Source organism: Tympanuchus pallidicinctus, unplaced genomic scaffold, assembly GCF_026119805.1.
Source record: "Tympanuchus pallidicinctus isolate F22 unplaced genomic scaffold, pur_lepc_1.0 scaffold7, whole genome shotgun sequence".
Taxonomy (NCBI): domain Eukaryota; kingdom Metazoa; phylum Chordata; class Aves; order Galliformes; family Phasianidae; genus Tympanuchus; species Tympanuchus pallidicinctus.
Genome location: NW_026294791.1, coordinates 15,994,250 through 16,016,217, shown reverse-complemented (window position 1 = coordinate 16,016,217; position 21,968 = coordinate 15,994,250). Strand labels below are relative to the sequence as shown.

The 21,968-nt window shown below is 40.6% G+C and overlaps 2 protein-coding genes across 2 annotated transcripts; both read left to right on the top strand.

The window, feature by feature from the left end:
* Nucleotides 1-40: 40 nt before the first annotated feature.
* GCLM (glutamate-cysteine ligase modifier subunit) lies at nucleotides 41-9,676 on the top strand. Its single transcript, XM_052666432.1, has 7 exons — nucleotides 41-254; nucleotides 3,076-3,141; nucleotides 3,742-3,826; nucleotides 4,509-4,565; nucleotides 5,127-5,329; nucleotides 6,487-6,601; nucleotides 8,373-9,676. The coding sequence occupies exons 1-7, from the start codon at nucleotides 135-137 to the stop codon at nucleotides 8,540-8,542; spliced, it is 816 nt and encodes a 271-aa protein (XP_052522392.1). The 5' UTR covers nucleotides 41-134; the 3' UTR covers nucleotides 8,543-9,676.
* Nucleotides 9,677-10,749: 1,073 nt separating this feature from the next.
* On the top strand, nucleotides 10,750-19,180 carry DNTTIP2 (deoxynucleotidyltransferase terminal interacting protein 2). Its single transcript, XM_052666409.1, is given in 8 exon segments — nucleotides 10,750-10,842; nucleotides 10,844-11,086; nucleotides 11,993-13,716; nucleotides 15,111-15,246; nucleotides 15,916-16,011; nucleotides 16,379-16,543; nucleotides 17,546-17,655; nucleotides 19,021-19,180. Coding segments are annotated over 8 exon segments (2,646 nt in total). The 5' UTR covers nucleotides 10,750-10,764; the 3' UTR covers nucleotides 19,115-19,180.
* The last annotated feature ends 2,788 nt before the right edge of the window (nucleotides 19,181-21,968 follow it).

Genomic DNA, 21,968 nt, shown 5'->3' with positions numbered 1-21,968 from the left:
CCCTCCCCGCTCCGCCCCGCCGCCCATTGTCCTCGCGCCATGTGACCGCGGGCGGTTACAAAGCGCGGGCCGCCCGCCGCTCCGCCTGCTGAGTCACGGCGCCCCTCGGTGCCGCTGCAGCGCGAGGCTTCGCCATGGAGACGGAAGGCGCCCGTGCTCTGCTGGAGCGAGCGGACACCCTCAACCTGCAGACCGGCAACCTGCTGAGCTGGGGCTGCGGCCGCAAGAAGTGCCCCGCCACCCCCAGCGAGGAGGTGAGCGGGCGGCCCCGGGCCGTCAGGGGCCCTGCGGCGGGAGGCTGCGGGCCGGCGCCTGAGGGAGCGCTGGGGGCCCTCCGCCGGCGCGTCTGTGGAGATACAGCCGACCTTCGGGACTTCGTCCGCTCGCTTTCCGAGCGCCCGTTAGCAAGGGCGACGCGATGCGGCAGGCCGTGCCTCCCCGCCGCCGCCGTGAGAAACACAGACGGCGCGGCGGCGTTGCAGCGGCCGCTGCGCGGTGCGGGCCGGGCCGGCGGCGTTCGGGCTGGGGGTGGGGCTGGTCCCGTGAGCCTGGAGCGGCTGCGTCGAAACGCGTCGGGCCGAGCGGCCGGTGAAGTGCTGTCCGCCTTGAGGGCAGCGCCGGGGCTGGTAAGCTGTGGTGGTTGAGGCTGCGCCTGATGAAACCACGTCGTGCGTCTGGTCTCGGGGAATCAGGCTGTAAGGCGAGGGGGTTCCTCGTGCTTCGTTCAGGAGAATGACGTGACGCAAACCCTCATTTCAAGCAGTGAGGTTCTCCTTTCCAACTTAGAATCATTTTAATGCTTCAGTGACGGTGACAAGTTTAGGCGAAGTGCAGTCGCTGATGTCTTCTTTGAAGACTAAAGTGATCTGCTGTTTTTAAATGTACTTTTGAAAAGCCATTACCTCTAGCGCTGGATGTCATCACCTGCAATCATTCTAGCCAACTGGAGCATCCTGTGGCTGTGGACTACAGAGCTCCTGCTTTGCTGTCCGACCAGGTGCCTGAAACTTGACCTCATGCACTCAGCAGAGCTGCTTAGAGCTGCACTGACATGATGCTGTGTTATAAGTTGGCTGAGTGTGTGACTGCACACAGACCATGGGAGTGGTGACCACGCGGAAAGGCAACGCGATACCAAGGAAGAGTTCCTCGTACTTTTATGTGGATGTTGTGAAGTAATGGCTCCTATTTTGGCCCCATTACTGATTGCTCTGGCCCATGTGAAATAGATCTAGCAGCTAAGAGGATGCTGCAGCCCCCCCCCCATCACCAGCAAATGGTGTCAGTACCATCTGGAAGGTTATTGAAGAGTGGCGGTGTGCATAGCTGGTCCGTTGGGGTATTTCTGGACATTTGATTGCAGAGACGTTTTCATTTAAACATAAGGCTGCCAACTTGCTGGCATTGCTGGAATTCCAAAACCAGCATAATTTATCAGAAATAAGTGAGTTTTAATCTATTCTGCTTAGTGTGGCAGTGTGTGGTGTTCCTAGTGTGAGAACAGAAGCAGAACGTTGAGAAGAATGAACTGTAGGACTGGTAGCAGTGCGCTATAACCGCTGTGCTGCTCAGAGGCGCAGGGCGCACTGTGTGCCTCACTGTGCTGGGAGGAGGCGGTGTGCCCTGGGGACAGAGCTTTGTTCAACCCAGCACTGCAGCAACAGGGAGTGGCAAAGTAGTAGAAATGGGATATACATCTTGAGCAGTCCTGCACTTTTCTTCAGACAGGAGAAGATTGCCCATGTTGATGGGAACATAAAGAATTCTAGCATCATGGATAGCTGCTTAGTGAAGTCAGTTCTTGACTTTTGAGTCAATTAGTTTATTCCTCACGTTTTAAGTGTCACACATAGTGTTCTTACAGGATTATGTCTTGTCTTTTTGGCGTTGGATTCCTGTATGGTGGTATCACAGAATGGCCAGGGTTGGAAGGGACCTCAAGGATCATGAATCTCCAAACCCCTGCCACATGCAGGGCCACCAACCTCCCCATTTAATACTAGACCAGGCTGCCCAGGGCCCCATCCGACCTGGCCTTGAACACCTCCAGGAATGGGGCATCCAAACCCTCTCTGTGCAGCCTGTTCCAGCACCTCACCGCTCTCATAGTAAAGAATTTCCCCCGGCATCCAACCTAAATCTCCCCTCCCTCAACTTAAAACCATTTCCCCTTGCTCTGCAGTTATCAACCCTTTCAAAGAGTTGATTCCCCTCCTCTTTGTAGGCTCCCTTTAGAGCATTGGCCTTGGTGTGGAGTGTAATGGGTTCTGAGTTCGTGTTAGTTGTCCCAGGAAACTGCTATTCAGAGATATAAGAAGGTATTTGCACGATATAAAATGCTTTACTGCCCTTTCAGCAACATGGGCTTTTGGAGTGCTTCTCTCACAGCAGACAGTCTGACAGTGCATAGCATTAGTCTGCAGGGTGGCATGTTAGAGGGAAGGGTACAGGTACAGCTGAAGCACTGGTGCAATATTCAGTTTGTTAATTAGCTTACTGAGGCTTAATGAGTGTAGCAAGGCAAACCTATTCATATTCATAGTCAGAACTGTTACCAGATCTATTTCACATCTGGAAGAAGGAAAAGTGCAACTGAAGGTAGGATCTAAAGGATCGTCCTAGAAATTTTATACAATGGAATAAGAAGGTGGAAAAGGGTTGCACCTTGGAAAGAGAGGTTATGAATGTAATAAGTGACTGTAATGTTGTTACAGCACATATGCTATTATCTGTTTACTTTGCAACTAAATAACCTCTGCATTAAAAAAAAAAAAAAAAAAAAACCACCCGCAATGTAGGCCTCTATTTCTTGCATACAATTCTTTTTAGGATGGTGTTGGTCAGAAATAAATGAAGTACGGTACTTGTGTTACTGCTAAAACTCTTTGAAAGAGGAGAATTCTTCTAGAGTTAGCTTGCTTGAACAAGTTTCGTGTGGAAACTATGGAAGAAGAATCATTTGTGGTTGAAGAAATTGGATCACGAGTTTACCTGCTGTCTGCCATATGTCTGTGAATCATTGTATTTCTATGCAACTGAAACATAAACGCACCTGAATATCAAAATATTTTTTAGGTGCGGGACTGCATTCAGAAAACACTGACTGAATGGAGCTCAAAGGTTGGAAGAGATCAGAATCAGGTAGGAGAGACTGTGCACCTTTTGAACACAAATACGTACTTTTAAAATATGAATGAATCTACTGAAATTTTATGAATGTCTGCAGCTCCAGATACCTTAAATAGTATTTCTCAACCCTCCTTTTTGGTTGCTTTTCCTCTGTTTGTTTTTATGTGTGATATTTCTTAGCCTCTTGAGATTCACTGAGTAAAGAATCCTGTTGATGGGGAAATAAGAATTCTCAGCTGAGGAAGCTGTTGGGTTTCTTTGCTTGCTTTGTTTAGGAAGGTAGTTTGCCATAGTGGTCTCTTTACATCCGAAAAGCAAATTACTCCTAAATGTTGTTCCAGTAATTTGTATTAATATATATGTAATTCCTATCAATATATATGTTGTGTGTGGTTGTTTGTTTTGGGTTGTATTTCTTTTTTTGTCATACAGTATTTTCCTCTGACTTCACATAGGTCAAGAGGTGCTGTGTTACTTTGTTTTTGTGTAACTGCACTTTTATGCTACGTCTGTTTCTGTAAGGTTTTTGTTATGGAATTGTGTTTGAATTAACAATAGTGTTCAGAAACTTACTGTCACCTATTGACAAGTTGTCTCATGTGATTTCTAAAGGAAATGGCAGAGGTTCTGGAATGTACTGTAGCTCAAGCTGTAGAAAAAATGAATCCTGAAGAAAGGGATGAACTGAAAGTATCAGGTAAGAATGCAGATTTTTTTTAAAAATCTGGTTGGATGAAAGGGTTTCATATGCTGTTTTTAGTAGGAAATTCACATGTATATATTTTTTTCTTCTTGCTTTGTAATGGCTAAGTCAAATGTCGTCAGTGCTCACTGTCATGCTTACATCAGTTAGCTGAGAAAGACCCAAACATGTTTCAGGTTTTAAAGCTGCTCATCATTTTTCTACTTTAATTTTCATCCCATTGGGACATTAAAAAAATATTTTGTGAATCTTTGACTTTGCTGTAGCAAATTATCACAGATAATGCTACAGTGAAGAAAAAACATTGGAAGCACATTTATTTGCATAACTGTGCCAGGTCAAATGTGATGAACTTGGAGGAAGTCCAAACTAACGCTAGGACATCCCAACTTGAGTAAGTTCTGAAGAAATCTTTGTACTGCTGTCCCAGCTTTACAGCTTACTGGGCCCCTAATTGGATGAGTTCTTATTCTCAGACTGTGCAACTCTCAAATTTAAGAGACCAGTGTTGTTTTGGGGCAGTTACGTTCCAGAATTTTTTCAGATTTTTGAACTGATGAATACTCTTACAAGCCCTTACCAAGAGCTCTTAAATAGCTATTTGCTACTGCTGTATATGCTGCATATTTAGTAATTGCTGGCTTGTTCAGTTATGGATTTGTTTCTTTGAAAACAGCAAAACTTTTCATTGTTGGATCAAGCTCTTCATCAATCAGAGATGCAGTGGACATGGGTAAGTGTGAAACTTGAACTTCAAGGCTTTTTTACTTCTTTTACTTCAGTATTTAGATCTAAAATTAGGACATTTTTTCCACTTGAGATGTATTTAATGACCGTTGCAAGTATATGCTCTTTTCCTTTAAAGAGAAGTGTAAGTAGTCAAGTATAATTTATGCATTATTTCAGTCAGTAAACTTACTAAATGTGCATCTCTGTAAAAACTCAAGTTTGATTCTTTGCTCCAGGGAGGAGCAAGTTCTTATTCCTTCACACAGATCTTATTAAATAGTGAGAAGCGTGTGGTGTTTTTGTAACAATGATACAGTGAGTTTTTACCAGTTAAAAAACAACTAACAACACTATGAATTTCACTGCTAACTGTGATATTTTAGATCTGTAAGTTTGATTCTTGGCTAAGAAAATTGTGTTACTGGTATTTGGCTTCTAATGAGAATTCTCAAATGGTGAACTGGAAGCAGTGAAGCAGCAGCTGTGTTGTTTCTGCTGAATTTGAGATGTGATGCTGCTTATGTTCTTACCTCATGAAAAAAAAATTGCTGTCGTTATTTTTCAGCATGTTCTTCCCTTGGAGTTGCTCAGTTAGATTCGGTCATTATTGCTCCACCTCCTATTGAAGATGGAGCTAATCTTTCTTTGGAGTATCTGCAACCTTATTGGCAAGAACTTGAAACTCTAGTTGAAAGCAAAAAGATTGTTGCCATAGGCACCTCTGACCTTGATAAAACACTTCTAGAGCAGCTGTACATATGGGCACAGGTGAGAACAAACTTCATAATTGCATTTCTATGGCAGAATTTTGTTGGTTGCCATGTTGTAATAATTTGGTGTATATGATTTGTTATAATAGTTAAAAAACAACAACAACAACAACAAAAAAAAAAACTGGCTCCAGTTATTTTCAGCATCTTACTGACTGTCATAATGTTGTTCAATGGGGGGAACGCTCCAGATGTGATTGTCACTTGTTCAGTGTTTTTTCTAAACAGGTCCCCGAGGACTGTAGGCCATGGGTGGGTTCAGTAATAGTAATTTGAAGAAGTAGGGGGCTTAGTTTTGAACATCCTTATGAACAGGATCATAAAAACTACTCTTAAACCTTAAGGTTTATTCCGGTGATGTTTTGATTATAGCTGTTTGGACTTCAAAGATTGGAGGGGTTTCCCTTTTGGAAGATGCTTCTTGAATGCTAAACATAAACTGAAAGAGGAAGAGAGACTGAATCAAGCAGCATAATGTTTGCTTGTCCAATGTGACTGCTTGCCTTGTCATACTTGAGTGCCAGAGGTCACTACTAGCATCTGACCATGCTTGTGTAAGCTTAGGGATTTACTGTTTTGGTATCAGTTCTTTGAATACTGCTCTTGCATTTCTTTTGTGATGTGTGAACGTGACAAAACTGTTTTATGCTGCTCACTCTGTTGTATATTGAGATAGTTCAGGGAATTGATAACCATCTGCACAGTGATCATGGATGTAGACTGTGATGAGCAGTCAGTGGGAAAGTCCCTTTTAACTTGATATGTTTTATTTGATTATATGAAAGGCTGCAAATTATATATCCTTAATAAACCCGAATTTTGAGATCTTTTTTGAAGTAACACCCCTATAACATTCTTACTGCAGAGAGGGGGTAGAAATACTCTGGTATTTAGGGAGCACAATCGACAGGAAGCCACGATGGGTTAGAATGTGCCTCACTGTGATGGTACCTGAAGTGAGATCCTATGTTGTTTTGTGCCCCGGGCTGCGGGAAGTTGCAGGTGTTGGAGTTGGTTGTTGATCGACGTGTGGAACTTCTGCCCTTGCTCAGCTCTCAGCAGTGGTCAAGGCAGATCGGTCCAAGCGCTGTAATACAGGCGTAGGTGCAAAGAATGACAATGTATTTTCTTACAAAAGCATTCTATTACTTTCAGGTGAAACCGAGTAGCAATCAGGTGAACCTGGCTTCCTGCTGCGTGATGCCGCCTGATCTCACAGCGTTTGCAAAACAGTTTGACATACAGCTGCTAACTCACAATGACCCGAAAGGTAAGACTTTGCAAGATGGCCTAACAGTTCTGCGGTGTTCAGACATGTAATGGTAACCAAAGGCTTCTAAATGCACGTATTCAGTCCAAAATCAGGAATGATCTTTCTCTGCACTTCAAACTTCGTTACATTTGATTCCTGAAAAAAGGATTTTAGAAAGTTCATCTTTACAAGATATTATATAATACAAAGTATTACGTTCTTGCTTTCCCTTCCAGAAGAGGGAGGGAGAGAGGGTGCAAAGGCAACAAGTCTTCCACCATGGGTTAGTCCTTTGAAATAGTTTTAATTGGCAAAAACAATGTAAATATAAGAACAAAATACTGAGATTTTTTTTACTATGCTTCATTCAAAAATAACTTGTTTATATAAATCACATAAACTCATTTTGTTCTTGGTGAAGGGCAGTAAATGACAAATGGAAATCCACTTGCCCAGAACTTTTCTGCGGAGATCTTGCATGAGAGCGTTGATGGTCAGTCAGTTGATCTTTGCATAATGTTGGAAACAGGAAATTATTACACTTCATGATGGATTCTTTCATTTGTGATGACTTTCACAAATTCTTTCTGTAACTGTTTGAATTCTTCAGTTGTTTAGAGCAGTTTATAAAATGGTTGAAGGACTTTTAAGACTTTCTGTAGTCTCTAGAACTCTGAGCTATTAGCTCACTGGAATATACTGGAGTATTGCATTCATTTCTCAAAACTCATCAGAAGATCTTTGCTGTAATGATACCTTAAATATCTTGCTGGAACTGTAAGCCTGAAGTCTTAACCGATACTTTGCTCATTCCTTTCCCACACATTTCTTCCTGATCAACAGTTGTCTTTTTTTTCTTTTTTTTTTTCTTTCTTCTCCTTTCCTCCCTTCCCCCCCTTAAGTTAAAAACAAAACCAAAAAAACAAAAGCCAGCTCTGTATGAAATGCTATCTAAGTACCTGCTTTATAGTATCACTGTCAAAACCAATGGGTTACGTCGGTGCTTGAGAATGTGTCAGTTCCACCTTAGCAGGCTGCAAGATGAATTGCCATTCAATGTGGCAAATTCCACATCCAAAACACAGCCTGTGATTTAATAGCTAATCTCAATCAAGAGTCATGAAATGAAGAAGAGAATTTTGTTTGAAAATAAGGCAGAGTCATTTTCTCATGCATTGTTTGCAAAGCCTAGTTTTTCTGTTGTGGTCAGCTGAAAAGTCTTGAGACTATCTTTGGGAATGCTCCTCATCAGATTGTTGCTTTGACTGACTTTCCAGAGGAAACTAGGAGAGTTTGTATTTTCCTGGTCATCCTGCTTTTTAGCAATTATCCTTGTTTTCCTTGATGCTTTCTGAGCTTATACCCATGAGTCCCATTACAGGAAATGCTATAAAGGCTGAGCTTCTTGTGGCTGCAAAAAGAACTCTGCTGCTGCTCACTACTTTGCTGATTTCAGCCTCATGCTTTACTGCTCTCTGATTTGTCTAGCTAGTGTCTTGACTTTAATTTTTGCTTTTTCTTGCTAGTAGCTCTGCTGATCAGCTCCATTAGATGTGGTGGAATTCTGTTTATTGGTTCTATGGAAAATAATGTTTGTTAAAAGGCAAAAGCTGTCCTGAAGATTTATTCTGAAATGTTGAATGGAATTTCCCTTGTATGTATTCAGGAGTGGATACCTGATGCTGCTGAAGGTTTTCACTGTCGGCAAAAGATTCTCTTACTAAGTGTTGCTTTTTGCAGCTGTTTGTCTGGCATTATTTAAAGCATGAATATTCCTTTTTAACTTTAGAATTACTTTGTGAAGCAAGTTTTCAAGAAGTTCTTCAGGAAAGCATCCAGAACATCAAAGCACACGAATGGATTCCTTTATGGATTCTGCGGTATTCAGTCATTGTTAAAAGCAGAGGAATTATCAAGTCCAAAGGCTATATCATGCAAGCTAAAAGAAACGCCTCTTAAAACCCTTCACCTTTTTTTTATTCTTTGAAATGTCCTACTGTTTTAATTTCTGGGGGATGGGAGGAACATGCCTTTTTCATAGAGAGACTTTACATCATTTATCACAAAGACCAAAAGTTGTAATTATTGAGCATGATGTCAGAAGGAGCATCTGCAGTGTTCTAATGATATATTTTTTAATGTACTGACCAGTTCGTTAAAAATGTTTTGGCTTTACTGTTGAAATGATCTATAAAGAAACAGCTTAAAGTATTTCTTTTTATGACCAGTTCACTGTAGGAGTTCTGATTATATTTTAGCTACCGCTATGCAGCATAGAGAAACATATATTTTTAAGTTCAATTGCTCTTCAATATTTACTAATGTGGTAGGAACATGGATTTCAAACATTCAAGGACTGATTTTTATTTTTTTTTTAATAGAAAATTGCCATCTTTCATGGAACAATTATTCTAAATAAACTATCTTTACTTCTTATGTATATAGGCAAAGTAGTTGTTTAATTTGTGTGGATGGGAAAAATTTGTTTATTTTTAATATATCATGTTTATATATATATATAAAAAAAAGCAATCCTCTGATTTAGAAAGAAGCATCTTCCAAATTGCTTTTCTTTTTATGACTTGAATTCCTTCTGTCTTTTGTGCCTGTGTGCTTTTAGTACTTCACAAATAATGGCATCTTCGCCATTTCAAGTAGAAAATGTTCCATTGTGTGTTTAAAATTAAGAACTGGAAACAAATGATGAGAAATGTGTTAATCAGGAATCCAATAGTACTTGGTTTGTCCTCAGCTGTGTGTGTTCTTCTAATGTTCAAGAGCTATGCAATCTGAATCAGCCATGGCAGAAACAGTGGGAAATGTTAAGGCTGCTGACTGTGTGTTCATGTAAAAGGGATGATGATTCTGAGGATTGCCTTGGAAACAGCATTGCTTGGGTGCCATTCAGAAATGAAGCAGACAAAGATTGTCTTAGACTTAGATATCTTTCTGTTTGGCAGTAGCTTAATGGTCTGGCTTTGGAGTCTTAGGGAGAAATGGCTGCAGCTAAGGCCGGTTTAATGTGCTCTATTGGAAAGGCCTTTAAATTTCCTTGGCATTAAAATCAGAATAGATGGCAAAAAAAAAAAAAAAGAGCTCTGTCTGTTCACCAGGGGTTCTAAGTGTCAAGAATCCAATGCTCATTTTCCACTGGATTTCAGGTAGGAGTTACGAGTACTTCTTATTAGTACTGGTTAAATAATTTGTATGTATATTGAGCTTAGGGCTGTGAGGAAACAAATTTCCACCATTTTTTAAATTCTGTTGTGCAGGCAGCGAGTTGAATCTGAATGCTTGTAGGCACTGTGTGGAAATACCAGCTCGCTCTGAACCATTCCACTAAGTTACAAGATGATTCTTTGAGATGCCTTTGAGTTCTTCACTATCTTATGTGTATATGGCAAACCCTAGGAATGCGTGGATTTCTACTACTGCTTCAGTTGTTTTGATAAACAAGAGGCAGAGAACTTGAACTAGTAATGTATCAATAAAATGTTCTGGTTTTTTCCTCCTGAACAAAATGTAGGGTTTATGTCGGGTCAGTGTGCATCAGATCTGGAAAAGGTATTTCCTTTGTACCTTGTGTATGGCACTGAGTTGCGTGCTGCTGCTGATTAACCACTCTGAACTGTTTGCTGCCATTATTTGATTGCATGTGTGTTCTGTCAGTGGGAATTCCCTAAAATAAGAGCTGTGCTAAAACAATGCACGTTGCCCTTATGGTGTCATTATTTACTTTCCAGCTGTCAACTGAGTTCTCTTGCTTTAGGAAAATGCCCTTTAAGACAGTCTTGTTTTTGCGATGTCATTGATAGCATAACAACTTATCAGCTTTTCAATATTACTCTCTGTACAGAAGTCTGAGAGGTGGCATTTCTTTCAGAGATGAATTAAAAACTGAAGTTCTTTTAGGCCGTTGTATGAATTGTCATTGTCCTCCTCCTACTTTTTCACCTTATCGGAGCCTTTGTCATAAAACGTGTATTTTAAGCTGAGCTCCCGAACGCTGTGCCTCCTCGCCGCTGCGTGGTGCGGTACGGGGAGGGGAAAAACAACAAAAAAAAGAGCATTGTCGCTACCGAAGAAGCGTCGTAGCTCACGTTCCTCCCCCCTCTCTGCTTTCACCTTTACGCCAGACTCGGTTCTCAGGGATGAGAATGTGGGGATTAAAATTAAAATGAATGGGATGGGAACGTGGGGAAGCTCGGAACGCCCGAAGCGCCGAGTCGTACGTTGCGACGGGAGGCACAGAGCAGCAGCGGCCATAGCCGCTCCTTCCTCTGCCGCCTCCGTCTCCGGGCCGTCTTTCCGCTCCGGGGCCGGAACTCCACTGCGGCCCGCCGGGCGCCGGGGGCACCGCCCCGCGGAGCGCCGCCGGAAGGGCGGGCGGAAGAGGCGGGCGGCGGCGCGGTGCGCACCATGGTGGCCACCAGGCGGGCGACGCGGCGGCGGGAGGCGGGGACGGCGGCAGCCGGGGGTGACGGACCCGGCGGCGCGACGGAGGTGAGGGGAGCCGGGAGCTGGCGGGCCGCGGGCGGCTGCCCCCGGCGTGGGGTGTGGGCGCGGGGCCGCAGCGGCCATCTTCCCCCTCGTGTGTCGGCGCGGGCGCCCGCAGCGGGCGGCTCGGGAACTGCGCGGCGGGGCAGCGAGGTCCTGCTGCGCTCCGGCCGTGCCGCCGCCCGCGGAGCCTGAGGTCCTCGTGCGCCGAGCGGCCGCGTGGCGGTTCGGGTTGGAGGTGAGAGCTCGCCTTGGGTCGGCTGGTTTTGTTCTTTCTGTTGCACGGTGGTTACGTTAGCGCCGTGCTGGGGCCTTTTCACAAGGTGTGTCGCTAGTCGTGCAGGCGCGGAGCGCTCAGGCAGCAGGTTTTACGTCGATCCGGCTTTGTTCGGTTAGGAAATACTTTGCAATCTGAGAATGCTTTTTCTGCGACAGGGGAAGCGTTTCCACCATCTTGATCCGCTTTGCAGGGTCACTTCCAAGCACTAGAGAAGCAGGCATTGCAATTGCAGTGCAGGCCATCCGTCCCAATAACTGCTGGCGCAGTTTTTTATACATATATATATTTATGTATATACATAGTTGAGCAATGCGGCACATTTCAGAATGTCACCTCCGGACCTGCTTCCCATGACAGCTTGCCAGAATTTATGGATTGAGGCAAAGTACTGATTTTAAGTTTCTTGATTTTATGGTTTTCTTTATTCTGTGATTTTGATCAAGAGACAATAAATCGTTAAGTAAGGGATGATAGAGTAATGCTCCTTCCACGTAGATGGGGCTCCTTGGAGATCTATTGCACGGTATCGGCATGATAAGGTTTGTGTAAGAAGGATTGTCAGTGGTTTGTACAGTATGTCTTTTATGGGATTATCTTATCCTTTAATACCACATTTTGTTTTCCTCTTCTAGACTGTATCTGCTGAAATTGGTACTTCGGTATCTACGAGGATGTCCAGAAGGAGTAAAGCAGTTTGTAAACCTGCTGTAATTCGGGAATCTCAGCTGGAGGAGGTGGACCATGCAGGAACAAAACCAGATGTCAGTGATAGCACAGAAATGCAGATTAGTAGAAATGAGAATGCAGCTGTTCATTCAGCACGATCATCTGCCGATCCACAGGCTGATGGAGATGTGTCTGAAGCAGAATCAAACTGCTCTGCTGTGTCTGGTCTTCAGACACCTCTGTTTATAAGAGTAACGAGAAGGCGACAAATTGTAGTTCCTTATCAACCAGCTTCCCCTTCGAAAAAAAGACATAACAGGACTGCTTTTCTAAATGAGTTAAGCAGAACTGTGGATGAAGATGATGTGTCTGAAGCGGAGTCTTGCTCCTCTGCTGTTTCTGATGTCCGGATGCCTAATTCTACCAAAACTACGAGAAATAGGCAAAGTAGGAATAAGTTGCAGTCAGATCTTGTTTGTGAAGCCCAGAGTGAAGATATCTCTGATGCAGAGTCATGCTGTTTTCATCAGGAGCCGTCCATTACTGCCAAACGAACTACTAGGAGCATGCAAATGAAACTGCAAGCAGAAAATACTCAGCATGCTGAGAACGTAAACAAAATTGTTTCAAAACCTGAGAATGTAATTGAGGACACAATTAAATCTGAGTCAGACCTAATTTCTGACTCTAGCCCTGCTGCAGAATTTAACATAGAAGTTACTTCCTTTGTCACTGAGTGTAATAAAGAATCTGGTTCACCTAAGAGCGAATGTTCTCCCAAGTCTGCTAATATAATCCCTAACGAAGGTATGAAACAGAACTTTTTGAATGATATGGCACCTAGTAGTCCTGAAAAAATGGGAAAAAAAAGTACTGAATCACCAGTAAAAAAAGCTTTAACAGATACTCTGGTTGTTGAGGTAGATGATTCAGAGGAAGAAAATGGCCAGATGCAGGAAGAGCACAGTAAAGTACCAGGGAAGGTGACGTTGAAGATTATGGATGTTTGTTTGACGGACTGCATGAGTCCCAAAGTGTTTTTAGAATCCCCAGGGGAAATAATACCAAATGAAAATGAAGCAGTGCCAGGAAACAGAAGAGTAGATGCTGAGGCAGCTGTTGAGAGAACTTCCACCCACGCCTGTGACTTAAGAAAGGGTGAACCGTCTAGAGGAGCAAGCAGCCCAGGGAAGGATGTGTCTGTTGCACATACGACTGATAGCATAATTAGTAGCTGTAGAATGGTTGGAATCAGTGTAGACGGCAGTGAAGACCAAACAAGAGAATGTGCTGAATTTGTATCCTGCAGCAGTGAAAGATCCAGTGATGAAAATGATTCCTTTGCATTGTTACTGAGCAAAGATGGAAGCGGTGAATCTGAGAACTGTGATGCCACAGAAGAGAATCTGAGTGACACAGAGGCAGAAGAGAGGACTCCTTCCATGAACAAATCTTTAGAAAAGAATTCACTGCATGTTGAAGGCCTTTTTGTAATTGATACTGAGCCTGGCATGGGTTCCAGCCGAAAGTATTACCTGGATCAGGTAGAGCAAGGTAGTGATGTTGAAAGTAAGCATGAAGGGAGTGAAAAAGTTGAAGAATCCTCAGATCTAGAGGAGGCTGAAGAGGAACTCATAGATGAAGATGAGAAAGATGAAGATGATGACTTGTTGAAAAACAAAATTGATGTGTAAGTGTCTTTCCGGGAGTAGCTAAAAAAACATGCATTACGTTAGGTGTATGCATCAGATATGCATATTACACACTAAACGGCACAGAGCAAAAGGGAGTAATGTTGTCACAGATGTGGATAATTTAGTTGTTCTGATTATCACGTAGAATTGTAATTCACTTATTTTTTTCAGCTTTACATGTAGCTGAACAGAAATATCTGAAATATTTAGGCATCTTGAGGCCTTGCATGCATTCAGCTTAAAAATGAAATGTGAAACTGGTTTAAACTGGTCTGACTTAATTGCTTACGCAGGTCACAGTTTTCTTGCTAGTCTTTTATTTTTGTATTATTTTTAGTTCAAATGTAAATAATAGAAATCCAGTAAATGACTTACACATTGCTTAGTTAGATCATCCTTTTTATTTCTGAAAAGTTGCTCTTATGTTTTCAATTCTTGTTTTTAAAACATGGCTTAAGGAAGATAAGATTAAGATAGATTGTGATATGTAACACTTCAAGTGAAGCCAGCATACAATTATAGAATAATATAAGTTAGATGGAACCTATTGAGCTTACCTAGTCCAGCTCCCTGCTAAAACCCCTTTGTATGCTTCAGATGTTTAAATACTCTGCTTAGGTCTGATGAGTAAGTCTTGCTATTTGAAGTTCCCTTTAGGTAGGCTAGAAATCCCACAAATAATTAGCCAGGTGTTCTGTATAAAGATATCAAAGATGACTGGTTCATAGTTTAAAAGAAAGTTTATCTATCTATGCATTCTAGCTATAAGTATCTGATACACCTGTTTAAATATCATTGTGTTTTTCCGTAGTACTTGATAGGCGTCATGCATTCTTGTTATTTGAAGGCTCTTTCTGAGTCAGCCATCATATATTGTTTAATAGCTTAGTTCCTAGCACTGTTGTACAATTACTTGTCATTCCAGACAGTGTTTCTCTGATGAATTCTGGTACCTTCATATTTTTCACTAAGAGCTGAAAATAATTTGGGTCTTTTTTTTCCCCCCTCCTCTTAGCTAGCAAGCTTTTACATGTGTAGAAGAAGGATGCTGGTTATAAGTTATTTTGGCATGGTTAAGCAAACTAAGAACTAAATTTTATAGAAGATAAAAATATCTAAGATAGAATAGATCATTGGAGTAAATGTGAAGGATCTGTGGAAGTGAACCCACAGGAGTTGCTCTTTATTCAGCCCTCGTTCCGTATGATGGCATGAGTGAACTTGTCACAGCTTAATGATGTATTTCTTCTAAATATTGAGAGTAAAAGTCTCTGCAGTGCTGAATGTAATTTGGAAGAAGATGAAAAATATATTTTTTCTGTTTATTCCTCTCACAGGGCATTACAAGATTTGATACAATATTCTAATCATTTACTGTTTCCCTTTTTAGTTTGCATCTTTCCAGCAGCATAGACCCTGGTTTGAATATCAGGAAGCTTGGAGGTTTGTATATTAGCTTTGATGGAAAAAAACAAAAACCTAGTACAAGTGTAATTAAGCAACTGAAGGAGAAAAAGAAGGACCAGGTAATGTGTTTACAATTTTGCATTACCTACAACTGCAGTAATACTTGTTGTATTTGTTGGAGTTGTTATTTTAAAGAAGTGTCTTGTTTTCTGCTTTGCTGAGAACGTCTACTTTTTTTGTGTTTACAATTCGTTTCAGTGGTTAGAGTTCAAATACATATGACACTTCAGAAACTGCAAAGCAGCTTGTACATGAGTGTTGTCTTGTAAAATAAAAAGAAGTTGATTGTGCGTACATTTTGCCTGATGGTACAAACTGAAGGTCTGCTAATGAAATCTGTAGTCCATAGCAAGAATGAATTTCAGCAAATACAGAGTTATATGAGTTAGAGTTAGTATGAGATAGTTAGTTTTATTTCAGAATACTCTTTGAGATAAAGAAAGTCCATTGTTTTCAGGGGAGTGTTTTCTTAGACTTATCGACAATAACCTTCTTTATTCTGGAGCGTTTGCTGTCTTGCTTCTTCCAGAATTAGCCTGGTTCTGCTCTGCCTATACGTTTTGATGGTCTGTGCTTCTTTTGGTGGAGGCTAAGGGAGGAGTTTGAACTGAAGTATTTGATTACAGGGATTATGTAGATTCTGCATTGTTTGTTTGGTAGGCTCTGTAAATGCAGGTGTGTGGTAAAACTGATATCTCTGACTGATGTTTAAAAAATAACTCTTGCAGCTCTTGCAGAAGAGTATAATAACTCCAGATTTTGAAAGAAAGGAAAGTGTCCCACCCCTCAGAGAGTCGCTTCAGCAGCTAAAGAAACAACGCAGAGTAAGTAAAGAGCTGTAATGCCTCAGGTGACAAGAGAAGGTGTTCAGTAGAAAGCCCCACACTGGCATTGTGCGTACAGGGCTTGCAGGAAATGGAGTGGTGAACTACCACTTGATTCGTGCTGTTTATGGCCATCCTTTCAGCCTTTTAGTAGTCAGGGCAGTGAAGGGCAATATAGTATGTGCTCATATTATACAAATATGTGGTTAATACAGTGCTGATGACCTTGTTAAAAGAGTCATAAAATATTTTTGAAGGTACACAGTTAAGTTTTAAGTGCTTTATCAATCCTTTGGAGGTAGAAGTGGGGGAGATCCCAACTGTATTCTGTCCTGGTAACTGAATGCAACTTTGTTTTTCATGGTAGGCAGAGCAAGAGAAGACAACGGGTGACGGCTGGTTTGGTATGAAAGCCCCAGAAATCACAAGTGAACTGAAAAATGATCTTAAGGTGTTGAAGATGAGAGCTGCTTTGGACCCCAAACATTTTTATAAGAAGAATGATCGAGATGGTCTGCCCAAATACTTCCAGGTAAGGAAAAAGCAAAAGAAGGCATTGTCCTACTTTCTGCCATTTTGAACTGTTACTCTCAATCTACTTTCTAGATAGTCTCTGTGTTTGTTGATTTAATTTTATTTGCTAAATTATTAAGTATTTTGAGTACTTCACTGCAGTTTACAACTGCTTAACTCTACTGCTTAGGTGTATATGCTGTTTTTTATTTTGGCTGGTCTCACAGGCCTGAACAAATGTGTGGCTTAATTCCTGTTTTGAGCCTTCAATGACTGGAGGTTCACTGTTTTCTAAAGTGTTAGCTTTTTTAACGAGTGCATAGATAATTAGCATTTATTTTCTTCTTAGCTAATGTAGTTTGAATGGAGACAACTAGCTTTGTGATCAGCTAGAATTTCTGCTACTGTAGCGTTCATCTTTGAAACACTGTGCATAAAAAAAATGTGCAAGAAGAAAGAAAATAAAATTACTACAGAAACTGTAGAAGTAGATTTGGATGTATGTACTTATGTCTTTGAATAGTTAGTATGCTTGACATAATTGATTGCACTTCTCTTTCTTGCTAAAGGATGAATTTATTGCATGTATAAGTTTATGGACATTAAAATTACATCAAAGCTTGCTAACATGCAAGTTGGGAGAAATGGGAGGCTCTATAGCCAGAAGTCCTTATTAGACCTGGGTTATTGAGAGTCTAGCAGTGTCACTACTAGAAAACCATCACTTGTGGGGTTTCCTTCTTGGGACAATGTTTGAAAGTTAAGAACTGAATTTTTTTAGTGAATACAAGAATCGATGCAGCAGTCTAGCGTTGAAAACTGTGCAGTTCTAAAGCTCAGACTCTCCTGTGTGCAGTAAATGTGAGACAAAGAGTGATTTTGCATGCAAAACATTGCTTTTGTTTTCTGATATTTTGTGCTTTTTTTTTTTTAATAAGTGTCTTTAGAACTGTAACTAAAGATTGAAAAAAATCCACATGTTGCTTTTGCAGTACGAACGCTTATAATTTTTATTTCCTAGGTTGGAACTGTGCTTGATTCTCCCATAGACTTTTACCACAGTCGGATTCCTAAGAAACAGAGGAAGAAAACAATTGTTGAAGAGCTGCTTGCAGATTCTGAGTTTAGAAGGTATTTAAAATTAGTTTTGTAATTCTAATGCCATATATAAGGGAGGTGTATTTTTAACTAGATAACTCTCCTATTATTTCTAATCAGCTTAAATGTTTCTCAAGTTCAGTAAAAAATTTTGTCCGTTTTAGCACTGCGATTGAGAAGTTGTAAGGGACAGGAGATAATTAGGCTGTGACAGCATATTTTTTTATCATCATCAAAGGGTTTGATCCAACTCAGATGTCATCACTATTGACAGTCACTCTTAGAATAGAGTCAGTATTGGAAAGAAAACACTCAGATTTGTTTTAGTTTACTTATTAACTAAGTGACTATGCAGGCATGTGCCAGAAACCTGAACCAGTGCTTTATGCATATGCATCAACATTTTTGTTGTTTGTTTGTTTAAAGACTGATTAATTTTTCTTGGTGTAAATTGTAGAAGAGTTCTGGCTATAATTCTGTATGAGTTGTTGGTGGGGTTTCATTTCATGAGCATGTCAGACTGCCAGCTGTCACAGGAATTAAAATTGCACAATATGATTGGATGAATTCATGTCTGCCCAACCTCCAGATTTTTTAAGCAGTCCCTTGGTTGGTCCATTTGCATATTGGTTATTGCATGATGCTAACGTGCATTTCTCATTTTCACCATAATGACGTGTTTTCTTGGCAGTAATACATGATTTGGACTAATAAGGTTGCCATTAACGGGCTTGTAGTTTCATTTTTAATGCAAGTTAGAATAGCTACTTCTTAACTCTAGTTTTGTGGCTTGACCTGATTCATAATGTATTTATTAGGAGCAGTGTTAAAAAAAAGAATGCATCTGGAATTTGATCAATTAATTTCTGTTATGACTAGTTAAGGCTTTAACTAGCTATTTTAATGTTACTGCAAATATTTTTGAGTGTACTTTTGCAATCGAGTGTTAGCACTGCTAAGTGTGCAATGATCCATTATGATGGGTACATAAAAACCCCTTATCTTAGAGGAGCTAGCTGCTCATATACAATACATACATCCTGTTCTATATTAGTCTCACCTCAGTCTCTAGTCTTGAATAGAGTAATGTTGATAATAAGTTCACTGAGAGAAATGGGTTTGTTCTCCATTGTGATGTCAAAATTGATGAATCTTCCCACTGTGAACTGTAGCAGCTTTTTAGCATACTGTCCAAAATGTGATTTATATATGCCATGAAAAACCAATGATTATACCAGAGTTACTGAGTTTTCAATCAAATTATTTCCAAAACAAATTCACCTGCATTTATTTATAATCCAAGTGTCAGTATCCTTTGATCTATGCATAAGTGTCCGTATTATGTTTTCCTGAACTTTGATTTCCCATGCTTAAAAGTAAATTGTCTATTTTGTTCAGATATAATAAAAGGAAGTATCAGGAGATCATGAGTGAAAAAGCAGCTTATGCAGCAGGGAAGAAGAATCGGAAGAAGAAGAAATTTCACAATTAAGACTTGAAGAAAAATAACAAGATGGAACCACTTATTTGTCATAAATCTTTTCTCAGATTGCTTTGATTCGTGGTGTGTTTTTTTATTTTTATTTATTTTTTTATTTTAAGACTAAGGATGATGTAAATTGAGAGTTAAGGAATTTATTGCAGTAAGAATTTGGTAGAAGCTTTATCAAATTAATCAGGTATCTAAAATTGTGTTTATATGAAAGACTGATGAAAAGTACTGTTTATTTTAAAAGTTAATGACTTGAAAGCACGTTGTTTAATCTGAGCACAACATCCAACTCAATGGGTTACAGCCTGATCAGTTTTCAGTCTTAACGTGAATGAATTAGCAAATATAGATCTAAGATAGGTGTATAATTTGCATTTGGCACCTGTTTGTATTGCAGAAAATTTTACTGCATCTTGTCAGAATGCTGCTGGCCAAATATGTAACAGGGTGTTGAGCATTAGCTTGGTTGTGGAGAGCTTATTTCACTGTAGAGAGTTTATTTCAACAGTGAACATGGCAGAGTTGAGAATGTCCCAGAATTCAGCATAAATGCATATACTTATGTGCATACATATATATAAATAGTATATATAAATTTAAAATATATAACATTTATTAATAAATAAATAAATATATGCAATAAATAATGTGTATTCGTACACAAAAATTTAATATCCAGTCTTAGATCACTTAAGCCTTACCATATGATTGTTTAATGATTTTAGTGACAATAATTTGGTAGTTGGGTCCATTACAGTATCCAGACTGTGATCTGATAGCTGTTGGAATAGTTCTTCAGGAAAATGGACATGGTGCGTTTGGTAGAACTAAAGACAGTATCAGTTCTGTTTCTTTTCTGTGTCGGTTCATAACTTCTTGTGACCGTTAAGTGTTGGGCTGTTTGTTTGCTTTTTAATGACCTTGTTCTTGTATTGCTGTTTCAGTTAGTACAATCAGTTACTGTCCTTAGATAGCAGAAACTAGAAGACGGAGAACTATTGCTGCATTATCTTGGATGAACTGAGTGAGGCAAACTTAGACAAGGTTATCAAGACTCCAGCGATGTTCATGTTTTATTATAAGAAGAATGAATTTCAGAGGTTGCAGATTTTACGCAAGAAGGATGTTCTTGACCAGTGTTTAACCATATAATTTTTCAGTCTGCTGGGTAAATAGTTGGGGGGCAGGGTGTTTGTTCAACAATCAGCAGTTCGTGCTGGAGAGAGATGAAATTGGCATGTACTGATCACCAGCTGAAGTTTGACAGAAAATTTCCTGTGATTGTGTAGATTTTCTTGTATTTCTCTGAAGTTAATCGTAAATCGTTAATTGTGCTGCCAAACACAGATGGAAATCTGGATTTTTATAAGTCCTCAGTTGCCTGGAGATAAGTGGTGCACAAAGGGAAGTGAATTTGTTTGAAGTGTTGAACACCATAAAAAGTAGAACCACCTGGCCCCAGGTCTCAGCTAACGCATAGATATTCCAATACAATCATACGTGCTACAGTCTTGAACCTGTAAATGATAATGCCAATAAAAACAACTATGGTGTCTTGTTCTCTGGATGGGAAATGCAAGAAGAAAAAAAGGAATGCTGAACGCTGAGGAAAGAAAACAAGCCACCACAGTAGTTGTCATTTTGTTGCATCCCAAACTTCAGGAAAGCAATGTGCTGCTCTGAAAGACCTTCAAAAAGAAAAGTGAGCTTTGGTTGTACACTGCAAGCAACAGCTTCATGTCTGTTGCTCAATCTGCTCAATAGCTTACTGCAGATCTTAACACAGTTTATGTTTAACATTGCTAGTGAAGGATTTTTATGTTCTGTATCCTTCCCTTTCCTTCAGATGTTCTAACATCTGTTGTGCCACGTGCTGTGCCCAGCATGTGCCTGTGTTCTCTGTGAGCAAGAGGTGAGTTGAGCTGGCCAGCATGTGCGGTGGTTGCCTGCTTGCTGTCCTTGCCCCAGCTTGCGCTTCATCCTGTCAGGGAGAGTGTTGGTGGTGTGTTGTCTCCCAGCTACTGATTTTCCTAGAAGTATAGAACATAATGCTTCAGACTATTGAATTTGTTTACAAATGATAAATTTTAAGTTGCAGGGGAAAAAAAAAAAGATTGCATAAACTTATCAGATGTCTCTGACAGTACTAAAAAAAAATATTGTGAAACATTGGTGTAGTTTGAGAAACAATTCGCTTACAAATTACAAGTATTTTCTTGTAACTGCTGTCAAATATTTGTATTTTATTGATATAAAATATTACTGACAATTCTTTCCGGGATTAAAGAGCAATTGGAATGTTTATAAGCCTATGTATGCAACTACAGCTGTTTTGGATGTCACTGGGATGTTCTGTGTGGGTAGAATTCCTTTCTCCTTCATGCTCCCCTGGCTGAGCCTGTGTTTCCCATGCCGTTGGACAGAGAGCAGCTGAAGTTGCTGCTGCAGCTAGCTCAGTTTTTCTCCTGGGTGCTGCAGCTGGGGCTGTCAGGCGTCCAAAGGGCTTAGGCTGCAATGACAGAGCTGTTGTTATTGGTGCGGTACTGCTAGCAGACATGCTTGGTCTGCATGCAGAAGTAAAACTTACCATTTTTCTTTGCTGTGTGCTTATTGCTCACGTCTTCCATTCTTTGGGATAATCCCCCTGTATCAACTTAGTCTCCTTAGGACTGAAGCTTTCTAATGGTCTGTCCCATTTATATTGCTTGCTGCAATTCTTGGTCATATTCCAACTGATTCTCTTACTGCATTCAGGCAGTGAGTACATTGCCTTAGCATTCCTCAGAGCATGCTTTGCACAGTCGTCTCGCAGAACGTGTCCCTGTGCTGCCTGCTCTGCCCTGTGTGCTATTAT